At 40.0% G+C, this 12,615-nt stretch overlaps 1 protein-coding gene across 1 annotated transcript; it reads right to left on the reverse strand.

Moving 5' to 3' along the window:
- Positions 1–336: 336 nt before the first annotated feature.
- On the reverse strand, positions 337–12,414 carry LOC103512236 (ATP-dependent RNA helicase p62-like). Its single transcript, XM_017445318.2, has 9 exons — positions 12,185–12,414; positions 8,861–9,141; positions 8,214–8,378; positions 6,935–7,143; positions 5,173–5,397; positions 3,964–4,099; positions 1,736–2,908; positions 838–1,098; positions 337–687 (listed from the first exon to the last, which is right to left on the reverse strand). Coding segments are annotated over exons 1-9 (2,619 nt in total). The 5' UTR covers positions 12,187–12,414; the 3' UTR covers positions 337–520.
- Positions 12,415–12,615: the final 201 nt, after the last annotated feature.

Consider the following 12,615-nt stretch of genomic DNA (forward strand, 5'->3'; position numbering starts at 1 on the left):
AGAGCAAGAAAGAGAATGAAGAGATGTAGAAGAAAAGGAAGAAGAAGAAGAAGCAAGAAGAGGACATAAATAATCAAATGAGAAAAAACAATCTCCGGAAAATATAAGAGGAAAGAGAAGGAGGAGGAGGAGGAGGAGGAGGAGGAGGAGGAGGAGGGAGAAGAAAGGAGACATGTGAGAGCAAGAAGAATAAGAAGAAGAGCAGAAGGAGGAGGAAGAAGAGGGGAGAGAGAGGTGGGAGCAAGAAGAAGAGGAGGCTATAGTACCTGTCATTATAGGAAGAAAGAAGGCAGAATACAAAAGAAGGGAGAAAAAAAAGGATTTAAATACAAAAAGAGGAGGAAGAAAGAAGAACAATTATTCACAAATCAGAGCCGAATCTCACCAAACTTCCCCGGGGGGACTCTAGTACCTGTCATTATAGGAAGAAAGAAGGTAGAAGAAAAAAGAAGGGAGGAAGAAAGAAGAACAATTATTCACATATCAGAGCCGAATCTCACCAAACTTCCCCGGGGGGACTCTAGTACCTGTCATTATGGCCACCGCGATATCCCCGAGATTGATACCCCTTGGCGGCCCCCCCATATCCACCACTGCTACTCTGATCCCAACGTCCTGACTTGGCCCTTGTCCCATCAGATCCGTAGTCATCCGTGTTCTTACGTTTGTATCCGCCGCCGCCGCCACCTGTGACAGAAATAACGCCATTTATTAAATATTACTATGAGGTATAATTGCTAAGTAGTTTGGTAATTTATTTCGCCCTATCAAACCTCTTTTAAAAAAAAAAAAGTCTGTCCAGCTCTAGGTGACGTCAAATTCCTAGTAAATTCTTACCTCCGCCGCTGACATTGAACCGAGAAAAGCCACTGTTTTTGTTATAAAGTCCCATGGCCGACATCTGGGACATTTCGCTCAGGGCTGGCGTCACAGACTGGTTGGCCTCAATCAGAACATCAACTAGTTGTTTAGCATGCCGCGCATTACCAGGCGTGAAGAATGCATAGGCCGTGCCTGAGAAGAATATAATACAATTAATAATGTACTTGTGATCAGACAAAAGGTGTCGACCCCAAAATAATAAAATCGAGATAGTGACTCAGTGAAAAAAGAATTAGGAAAAATGTAAAAAGTATAAACCTAAAAAAAAAGAAGTTTTCAACAACCGATGAAACACTGGCTACTCATGTGGTCTGTGTCGTAGCATGCCTATCCCGTAGTATGTCCCTCATCAGATGAGTTGGTAGAATAGAATAGAATATACCTTGTTCATCCTGCTGGGATAGGACTGAGAAGTCCCTTTTCCCCCGCAGTCTAACCAAGGTCTCATATATTTGATACATTATGGGGGGTACATTTTACAAAATAAAAACCCTGATTAATTAAAAAAAAGGTGATAACAGTAATAAAACTAGAAAAAATGTAGTGGTTAGCATGGTGGGCTTTGAATCTGGGAGTTCAAGTCCAAGACAAGTTATGAAACTTAGCGGGGAACAGCATTTCTGACAAACAGTAATGCTTAACTTGACACATTTTTTTAACTTGATTAATTAACTAATTAATCGTATGGTAAGTATGTTATATTTTGCATCAAAAGAAGGACAAAAAATAAGTACAATACAAAGATAAGATAGAACAAAATAAATGGACCAACTACCTAACTAAACATTGAGATCTAATTGGTTAATGTAGTTAATTGCACTTTGGTTCAAGGTCGAGAAGTCCTTTAAGTCACCAGAGTAGCGTCTTCGGGGACAATCCTGGATGATATGCAGGATGGTCTGTTTTTCGGCACCACAGTCACAGGCCGCTGAACTTTTTAGACCCCATTTATGGAGATTAGCTGCACACTTCCCGAATTTTGTCCGAATTCTATTCAGGGTGACCCAAAGTCTTCTTGTAAGTTCAAATCCAGGGGGTTGAGTCTCTATGCATGGTAGATGTTGAGCCTCTGCAACAGCAGCTTCATCCCATGCAATGCGCCATTGTCTGAGAATGTCAAAATCGGAGACCAGAATGGAAGCACGGCCAATACGGAACTCATTCAGAACCCGGTCCCTCTCCTGCTGACTCTTGTTGTAATGACTTACCAGAATGGAAGCACGGCCAATACGGAACTCATTCAGAACCCGGTCCCTCTCCTGCTGACTCTTGTTGTAATGACTTACCAGAATGGAAGCACGGCCAATACGGAACTCATTCAGAACCCGGTCCCTCTCCTGCTGACTCTTGTTGTAATGACTTACCAGAATGGAAGCACGGCCAATACGGAACTCATTCAGAACCCGGTCCCTCTCCTGCTGACTCTTGTTGTAATGACTTACCAGAATGGAAGCACGGCCAATACGGAACTCATTCAGAACCCGGTCCCTCTCCTGCTGACTCTTGTTGTAATGACTTACCAGAATGGAAGCACGGCCAATACGGAACTCATTCAGAACCCGGTCCCTCTCCTGCTGACTCTTGTTGTAATGACTTACCAGAATGGAAGCACGGCCAATACGGAACTCATTCAGAACCCGGTCCCTCTCCTGCTGACTCTTGTTGTAATGACTTACCAGAATGGAAGCACGGCCAATACGGAACTCATTCAGAACCCGGTCCCTCTTCTGCTGACTCTCTTTGTACTGACTTACCAGAATGGAAGCACGCCCAATACGGAACTCATTCAGAACCCGGTCCCTCTCCTGCTGACTCTTGTTGTACTGACTTACCAGAATGGAAGCACGCCCAATACGGAACTCATTCAGAACCCGGTCCCTCTCCTGCTGACTCTTATTGCCGTGTATGGCTACCGCTGCCCAACCTTTGTTCCGTACGGACCGGGTTATATCATCCGCTTTGCGTTTGGTCTCGACAAATATGATGGTCTTGCTCGTACGCTCCGAACCGATTTGACTGAGAAGTCCTAGAATAGAATAGAATAGAATATATAGGAATAGAAAAGAATACAGTACAATAGAATATACATATTAGGACACAATAGATGAATAGAGTGTACCTATAGGTCTAGCTGGGGGATGTTAAACAGACATTAATCCAGCTCAGTTTGGCTGGGGAACTTTAAACAGGGAGTAGACCAGCTTAGTCTGGCTGGGGAACTTTAAACAGGGAGTAGACCAGCTCAGTCTGGCTGGGGGACTTTAAACAGGCAGCAGACCAGCTCAGTCTGGCTGGCGAACTTTAAACAGGCAGCAGACCAGCTTAGTCCGGCTGGGGAACTTTAAACAGGGAGTAGACCAGCTTAGTCTGGCTGGCGAACTTTAAACAGGCAGCAGACCAGCTCAGTCTGGCTGGCGAACTTTAAACAGGCAGCAGACCAGCTTAGTCCGGCTGGGGAACTTTAAAGTAGAATAGAATCTGAATAGAATAGAAAAGAATACAGTAGAATAGAATATACATATTAGGATACAATAGATGAATAGAGTGTACCTATAGGTCTAGCTGGGGGATGTTAAACAGAGATTAAACCAGCTCAGTTTGGCTGGGGAACTTTAAACAGGGAGTAGAACAGCTCAGTCTGGCTGGGGAACTTTAAACAGGCAGCAGACCAGCTTAGTCTGGCTGGGGAACTTTAAACAGGGAGCAGACCAGCTTAGTCTGGCTGGGGAACTTTAAACAGGGAGCAGACCAGCTTAGTCCGGCTGGGGAACTTTAAACAGGCAGCAGACCAGCTTAGTCCGGCTGGGGGACGTTAAACAGGGAGTATACCAGCCTGAAGTTCCCTAGCTAAAGGAAATAGCAAAGGTTGAGTGCGAAGGGCATCCAGTCCTAAAATTTGTAGCCAAAACCAAAGGTCAGCCCTAAGTAATCTATCACCTTCCGGGGCCGAGTGGGTATCACACTAGGCTTGCACTCCAGAGTTCCCGGGTTCGATTCCCGGTGGGTCGAAGTTATTTCGGCTCTATGCTTGGAGTTCGGGGCTCAGTTTCGTGAGGACAACAATCCACTACTTTATTATACCTTGTAGTTTGTAATCTTTCTCATGCTCTTGACACACATCCACTATCTGTACTATGTTATGATTAGCTGTGGGGTTGAGGGAACCAATGTTTAGTTGAACGTAATCCACTAGGAAATCTTCAGCTAACTTTTGCACCTGAAAAACCATAAAGACAAAGTGGATATTGACAAAGTAATGAGAAAAATAAAAAGATTTTCTGAAGAAATTTTCTACTTCTGAAATTCGTAAATTCAAAGACCAAAAAAAAAAAAAAAAATAGAGAAAAGAAAAAAAATCTCATCAAGATCATGAATTTTTAGTGGTAAAGCAGTGAGCTTCTTCACAACTTCAAGTGGATATCACAACATTACGAGCCTCTATTAATATTAATTCTCATCTACTTGTATCATCAATCTTTTTCACAATGTTACGTTTTTTTTTTTTTTTTTTTTTTATTTTCCCCTTTAACTTACCTAAAATAAGACCTTGGTTAGACTGCGGGGGAAAAGGGACTTTTCAGTCCTATCCCAGCAGGATAAACAAGGTATATTCTAAAAAAAATAATAAAATAAAGAAAAAAAAAATCTCAAGATCATGAATTTTTCGTGGTAAAGCAGAGAGCTTCTTCACAACTTCAAGTGGATATCACAACATTACGAGCCTCTTTTAATATTAATTCTCATCTACTTGTATCATCAATCTTTTTATCAATGTCACGTATTTTATTATTATTATTATTATTATTATTATTATTTTGAATGTTCTCATTTATTTTTAAATGGTATTTTACAGATACATCTATGGGCTAACACCACGACCACGACCCCCTCCGCCCCGGGGGGCACCGCCCCTAGGCGCACCGCCTGAGTAACTTGGTCGGCCATACCTAAGGAGAAGAAGCAATGTTGTAGTTTACAAAAAAAAGAAGAAGAAGAAGAAGAAGAAGAAGAAAAAAAAAAAAAAAAAAAAATGTTATATTTTTATATTATAAAATCAAGATCCATTCACATTTCACACACTGATCGCTCTATGAACTAGCGGGATTCCGGAGCGAAGCGACGGAATTCATCTAGTTTTTGTATATAATCCGATGAGCTTAAGGTACTCCTTACTTTTTATTACTACAGTATCAGTGAACTATTTTTTTTTTCTTTTTTTTTTAATATTTTGAAAACCCTTGGTCCTAGCGAAAAGAACTATCCCTATCGATAAACTCCATATCTTCTCACCTCTTTAGGCCAAGTGGCAGACCACATGAGCACCTGTCTGTCGGGCCGGATCTGGCCAATTATCTTCCGTATCTGAGGTTCGAACCCCATGTCCAGCATTCGGTCTGCCTCGTCCAGAACCAGATAGGAAGTGCGATGTAGATTGATAGTACCTTGTTCTAAATAGTCAATGAGGCGACCTGGCGTAGCTATGACTATCTCGGCACCGGTCTGCAATGCTTTCACCTGAAGCAGAAGAGAAATGTGGTATTTGTGACAAACTCTGTGAAAGGTCAGGTTGTGGGACTTTAAACAGGGAGTAGACCTGCTTAGTGTGGCTGAGGGACTTTAAACAGGAAGCATAAGTACCAGCCTGAAATTTGCCTTGTTAAAGAAACAGCAAAGGTTGAGTGTGAAGGACATCCACTCAAAAAAAAAAAAAAAAAAAAAATGTAGCCAAAATCAAATGTCAGCCCAAACCAATCACCCTAGAAAAAAGAAGAATGGAGCAAATGGGTAAAAATTATAAATGAATGGTCGATTCCTATGTAAAAAGTTGGGAAAAATCCAAATCTGAGGTTAAAATTCCGAAAAAATAACTGTAAAAGGTCGAAAATTCAATTTTCATTTTCCGTTCTAATGAAAGAGTTCAAATATGTGTGACGTCACACTTTACGCAGTTGTTTTTTTTTCGTCCGTTAAGTAGCGCTACTATGCAAGCGCGCTAGCGGAGGAGCAGAAGAGCTCCATTATTATGTGGTCAAAATCTCAAATAAATGAGGATAAAATTCCATGCCTCGGCTGGGATCGAACCCACGCCCTCCTGTTTACCAGGCGAGCGTCTTGACCACTACGCTACCGAGGCAGGATTAATAGGTAGTAAAGAGACACTTAGTAATACTGTGATATCCTCAAAAGTTGTGAACACTGAAGAAAGTCTCTGCTTTACCACAAAGAATTCATGATTTGCCATGATTTTTCATGATTGCCATGCAGAAGGTCCCGGGTTCGAATCCCACCATCGACAAAAATTTGTACTCGTTTTTCGATTGCGAATATTTCAACGGGTTACTATTGGAATATAGCACGTCTGCTTTGAAAGCGCTAGGTAGTGAGTTCAATTCCCGTCCAGGCCGACCATTAGACACTTAGACAAGTTTGACTGTACCTACTTCAGTTTTTACTTTCTGTCAAGATAATTCGGGAAAAGTAAGAGGTTTTCAGATTTCCCAATTATAAAAGTGTTTCCCATTACAATTACAATGAAGGGGCCACGATTTTTTTCCCATTTAGACAGGTTCCAATTAGACAGGTTTCACTGTACCCTACTTCACTTTTTACTTCCTGTTCTCTCAATTCGGGGAAAAGTTCCAAGTTTCGCCTACCTGTGGTCCCTTGGGCGCGCCTCCAAACACGCATGCCACACGCGTGGCAGTGGCGCTACCAAAGTCATTCGCCACGGTCTCTATCTGTTGTGCGAGCTCTCGCGTGGGGGCTAGCACGAGAACTATAGGGCCCTCCCCGGAGCGGAGTGCTTACGGGAGCGTATGCCGTGACGTCAAAGTTGACGATTTACCGGTATTTTTTAAATCGATTTATCTCGGGATCTAGAAGTCGTAGAAGAAAAAGAAAAATTCCGTTGGTCCTCATTTTTCCTGCTCTATGACTTTGAAACATCACCCAAGTAAGCGCAACTGATCTATTAGACAGGTTTCACTGTACCCTACTTCACTTTTTACTTCCTGTTCGCTCAATTCGGGGAAAAGTTCCAAGTTTCGCCTACCTGTGGTCCCTTAGGTGCGCCTCCAAACACGCATGCCACACGAGTGGCAGTGGCGCTACCGAAGTCATTCGCCACGGTCTCTATCTGTTGTGCGAGCTCTCGCGTGGGGGCTAGCACGAGAACTATAGGGCCCTCCCCGGAGCGGAGTGGTCGCTGGGAGTTAACGTGCACGATGGCCGGCGCTATGTAGCCCAGGGTCTTACCCGAACCTGGAAATAAACAAGGAATTAATTATTGGGGAAAGTATGTAAAAAAAAATATTTCAATAATTTTGTATATTATTGACATAAAAGGTACAAGACAAGACAAAAAGCTAAAACGAAAACAAGAAAGTAGAATTTTTTGTCCCAAACTCAACGCCTTAGCCAGTCTAGTTAGTTTGAAAGGTAGCGCGTCTGTTTTGTAAGCGCTAGGTCGCGGATTCGAGGACAATTGAGTAGCTAGGTACTTTAATTGAGTAGCTAGGTACTTTAATCGAGTAGCTAGGTACTTTAATTGAGTAGCTAGATACTTTAATCGAGTAGCTAGGTACTTCAATTGAGTAGCTAGGTACTTTAATTGAGTAGCTAGGTACTTTAATTGAGTAGCTAGGTACTTTAATCGAGTAGCTAGGTACTTTAATCGAGTAGCTAGGTACTTTAATCGAGTAGCTAGGTACTTCAATTGAGTAGCTAGGTACTTTAATTGAGTAGCTAGATACTTTAATCGAGTAGCTAGGTACTTCAATTGAGTAGCTAGGTACTTTAATTGAGTAGCTAGGTACTTTAATCGAGTAGCTAGGTACTTTAATCGAGTAGCGACCAGTGGCGGTATTATCAGTGCAAAATGATGGTATGAGTAGATGGGTTTAAGAAGGGAAAAGGGGGTTTACCCGAAAATTTTAAAAAAACGTAAATTTCTAAAAAAAAAAAAAGATGATATGAGTAGATGAGAATCAATAGGTAGTAAAGAGACACTTAGTAATACTGTGATATCCTTAAAAGTTGTGAAGACTGAAGAAAGTCTCTGCTTTACCACAAAGAAGTCATGATTTGATGAGGTATTCTTCTCTCTCTCTCTCTCTCTCTCTCTCGCAATGGGTCTTTCATTCTCTCTCTAATAGTTAAAATATTAGTTACAATGTAATTTTGGTCTTTGGGAGTCTGACTGGGGCCCTTTTCGCGACGAAATACGAATTACTTGCGTACCTGTTTTGGCAATAGCCACCAGATCACAACCACTGAGGGCAATAGGCCATCCCTGGGCTTGTATAGCGGTGGGGGTAGAATTACTTGCGTACCTGTTTTGGCAATAGCCACCAGATCACAACCACTGAGGGCAATAGGCCATCCCTGGGCTTGTATAGCGGTGGGTGCCTGGAATCCCATCTCATAGATTTTCTTCATAATGTACGGCGGAAAGTTGCACTCCTCGAAATGTTGGATGGGGCGCGGTACACATTTACCTGGAGAGAGAAAAGAAATGTAGTAATAGTAAAAATAGTGCTTATTTATACTGCTCTATAGGACTGAAAAGTCCCTTTAATCCAGCAGTAGGCTACTACAATTATTTTGGTCAAATTTTCAAACTATATTGAGGAAAAAATTCCATACCATCGGCTGGGATTGAACAAACGCCCTCCTATTTACCAGGCGAGAGTATTGACCACTATTAAAAATAGTGCTTATTTATACTGCTCTATAAGTCTATAGGACTGAAAAGTCCCTTTAATCCAGCAGTAGGCTACTACAATTATTTTGGTCAAATTCTCAAACTATATTGAGGAAAAAATTCCATACCATCGGCTGGGATTGAACAAACGCCCTCCTATTTACCAGGCGAGAGTATTGACCACTACACCACCAAGGCAGGTGGATAGGAGAAAGTCAGCCTGTTTAGGATAAAACCCACCCGGGCGGGACTCTAATCTAAGTAGGTAGTACCTACCTTTCACAGTGACATCATGATGGTTCAAATAAGACTCGACCTCTCCCTGACTTCGACTCACAGTCAAATGATTCGGCGTGTATAAGTTCTTATTAATCTGCTCCATGCTCATCGAATTCCAATTCGGGGTTCGCAGGTTCGAGTTGCTGCCATAATTACTGCCTCCTCCTCCTCTGCCACCGCGGGAGTAGCCCCTGGGGGCGCCATAGCCACCACGACCCCCTCCGCCCCGGGGGGCACCGCCCCTAGGCGCACCTCCTGAGTAACTTGGTCGGCCATACCTAAGGAGAAGAAGCAATGTTGTAGTTTACAAAAAAAAGAAGAAAAAAAAAAAAAAAGATGAGTGTTTCACCGCCGTTTTTATTTCGTAGCCCACTCAGCCTTGTGAGGAAAATGAGTAGCTATGACATATAAATGCGCATAGCGACCGGTGCCAGCATGGTAGGTAAACATTGTATGTTAGGATTATTGAGATATTGGGAAAAATCCTACAATGCTGCAGTGAGCACCAAAGTTGTGATATAATAACACAAAGAAACTGCATTTACATTTTTTTTTATATATATATATATTTTGTAGCAATGAAACAACTGCTACATAAACACATGTGGCCTATGTCAAGGCATGCCCATCCCGTTGTAGGTATGTCCCTCATCAGGTGGGCAAGTTTTGTCGTTTTTTTTTTTCTTTTTTTTTCATACTTGTGTTAAATTTAATATTTTAAAACAAAAAACTTGTGGAAATGACAAATTTTATTCCAGGGACAAAATTTTCATAAAGCCGGATTAGAAAACTAGAAATTGGACATGAAACAAAAAACCCAAGGTGCTTGTCCATATACTTATCCATACTTACATAAACCACATAACGTACCTACCCTACATAAACTAAATATGTACCTAACTAAAAATATCCACACCATTCCTATACGTAAAACACAAAGTACTCGAAAAGAAATTTGAAGAGAGAAAGAAATCACTCACCTTTATCAAAAGAGAAAGGCTCTTGTATCATCATAAATCTAGCAGTGATGTACAAGCTACATTGACTAGCCCAAAATACTCCACAACCAATTTAAATTCAGGAACAATTTTTTTACTAGAGAATATTTATTCGAAGACTACCATTTTTTTTTTTTTTTTTTTTTTTTTTTTTTTTTTTTTTTTTCCGCGCCGAGGTATAATTGTTGGAAAAGAAAAATTGAAGTGTAAGTTGCACAACCACCTCTTACAGCAGTTGACAAGATGGAAGGAAAAATAGTACTGCCCATATCCAGAAGAGGAACGGCAGAAAGGGTTGGTCTCAATATCCAATTCAGCAGGTTGAAAATACACCATGGGAGTGTATTTAGGTCCAAAACTTTTGATAGGTACTTAGTAGTCCCATCAGAATAGTAGCTATGTCTAATATTCTTGGGAAATCCCTCTCTATTTAATTTCTGAGCAAAGGTGTTAAGTGAGTAGTTTAACCACCAATTTTTTAAGTACTTAGTAGTCCCATCAGAATAGTACTTAGCTATGTCTAATATTCTTGGGAAATCCCTCTCTATTTAATTTCTGAGCAAAGGTGTTAAGTGAGTAGTTTAACCACCAATTTTTTATCTAGTAAGTATGTCTGTCAGTCTGTTTTTTGGTTTGATTTTAGATTTAGATAAAAAAGACAACAGTAATGTGCTTTTTAGACCTTGGTCTTTTTTCTGAGTTCTACAATAAACTGGGCCACTTGTAATCAGGATTCAAGATTTCCTCTTTTTTTTCAATTTTCAATGCAATATTTTTTGATTAGGAACATAAATCCTATTGCTTCTCAAGAGTTAAGACTCTTATTATAAAGCAGTTCAATTTTCAATGCAATATTTTTTGATTAGGAACATAAATCCTATTGCTTCTCAAGAGTTAAGACTCTTATTATAAAGCAGTCTACCTACACAACAAAAAAATGCCTAGCAGACAAAGAATGATGATAAGGGAACTAGATTTTTTCTTTTAGACCAACCATTGAATAAGAGATAGAGATTTTAGTTGACCTATTGCTTAGTGAAATAAAACATAGGGCTGATCTTATTAGAATAAAACAGAGAAGTTTTAAAACAACTACCTGAACCATTTAAATTTAGAGCTAGCATTTCCTTTTAGATTTTAATTTTTTAAAAAAATATTAATGCCTATCATTTTTGAGCTAAACTTCTCTATGTTTTATTCTTTTTTTATTTTTTCATTTGTTGCCCCACATTTTTAGACACTAATTTAAGGTACCCAATTCTTTTTAGTTTGAAATGAGTTATTAGGTTTTTAGATCTTCAATTTTGTTTCAATTCCACTATACTCTCTGACTGCTGTAACAAACAAAACAAACAAACTTTAGTTCATCATTACAACAAAGTAGGGTGGGAACAGAAGAGAAGGGCTTCTGTTGAAATTTGTAATGATTGGACACAATTACATTATAATGTAGATTGTAGGACACAATTTTATTATTTAGGTAGTCAATTCCTCCAATAAGTAATGTGCTGACACACAGGGCTCCATTATTACAGGGGGGGACCTGATGAGGTTAAAATTTCTTACTTGGGTTGAGATTTGAGCCCACACTTTCTAGCTTAGGTCATAGAGAGATAACAATTTAAATGCCAACATAAGTAGGTAAGTAGGTTTGAAATAAATACATAGTCTATACCTCTATAACTATAAATGAGTACCTACCTGTTTTGCTTTTTACACCTGTATACAATTTACCTACTTAATAAAGTGAGATAAAAGTTTTAACTTAATTACTCTAATTATAAAGTGCATATCAAATTTTTCAAGTCATCTTTGATTAATTACTTCCATACCTACCCACTGGCAGTGAATGAATCATGGGCACAATACATCCAAGGAATGCATCACACATAGCTGACGTTTTTACACCTTCAATGACTAGCACATCTTGTTAGTACTAGTAACTTTGAGGTTTTCTGGGCAATAAATTTCAGTTACTGGACACAGCTCAGTTGTAAACATGCATAGTATGGTGGGCTCTTGCAGTATAAACCCAAAACCTTGGGTGACCACTGCATTATTCACAGGTCCTCACTTTCTCACGCCCCACAAGTACATAACACTTCCAAATTCTTAGCCAGCACCTACAGAGCTGTCTAGCTAATGAGCTAATATAAATAAGAACAAAATGTGTCTTAGGCTGCTCTCAGGTGCTCGGCTAAAATAGATTAGTCTGGGAGCTGGGAGTACCTAGGTCCATAAAGAACTACAGACAGGAGTTAATGACCTGGGCCAATAGGCTTCTTATTGCTAATGGTAACTTATGTGAAGGTATACAACTTACATGTCAAATGAATCAGCAAATCAGAGGTTCAAAAACACTGGTGAAATTCCAAATCTTCAAAAGACCAAAATAAAAGTATCACAGACGTGACAGACAGAGAAATGAAGGAAACACAGAGCGAATGGCAGCCAGAAACCCCGAATTTTTGCTTTCTATTACTTTCTATTTCTATTATTTAAAAAAAAGTTTTATTCAAGTTCAAGATGGTTTTTTTTTTCGAAGCCGGCTAATTTTTTTTTTTTTTTTCCTGTCTGATAAATAAACAGCTGATAAGGATTTATGACGTCACAACCTTCGCGAGATACACAAGAACCGTTCACACGATCTGTAAAAAAAGTTGCTGAATCAATCGCGAAACTTGACTCGCTTCTCACGTATGAAAGTAATAAAGTCAACAACGGGATACGGGAACGAAGAAAACGAAGACAAAG

The sequence above is a fragment of the Diaphorina citri genome, unplaced genomic scaffold (genome assembly GCF_000475195.1).
Source record: "Diaphorina citri unplaced genomic scaffold, Diaci psyllid genome assembly version 1.1 scaffold813, whole genome shotgun sequence".
NCBI lineage: Eukaryota > Metazoa > Arthropoda > Insecta > Hemiptera > Psyllidae > Diaphorina > Diaphorina citri.

Coding starts and splice junctions, on each gene's coding strand:
- LOC103512236 (XM_017445318.2), bottom strand. Junction 8,379..8,860: donor TCATGATGTCACTGTGAAAG/GTAGGTACTACC, acceptor TTCTCTCTCCAG/GTAAATGTGTACCGCGCCCC. Junction 2,909..3,963: donor GAAAGATTACAAACTACAAG/GTATAATAAAGT, acceptor ATTCTATTCTAG/GACTTCTCAGTCAAATCGGT.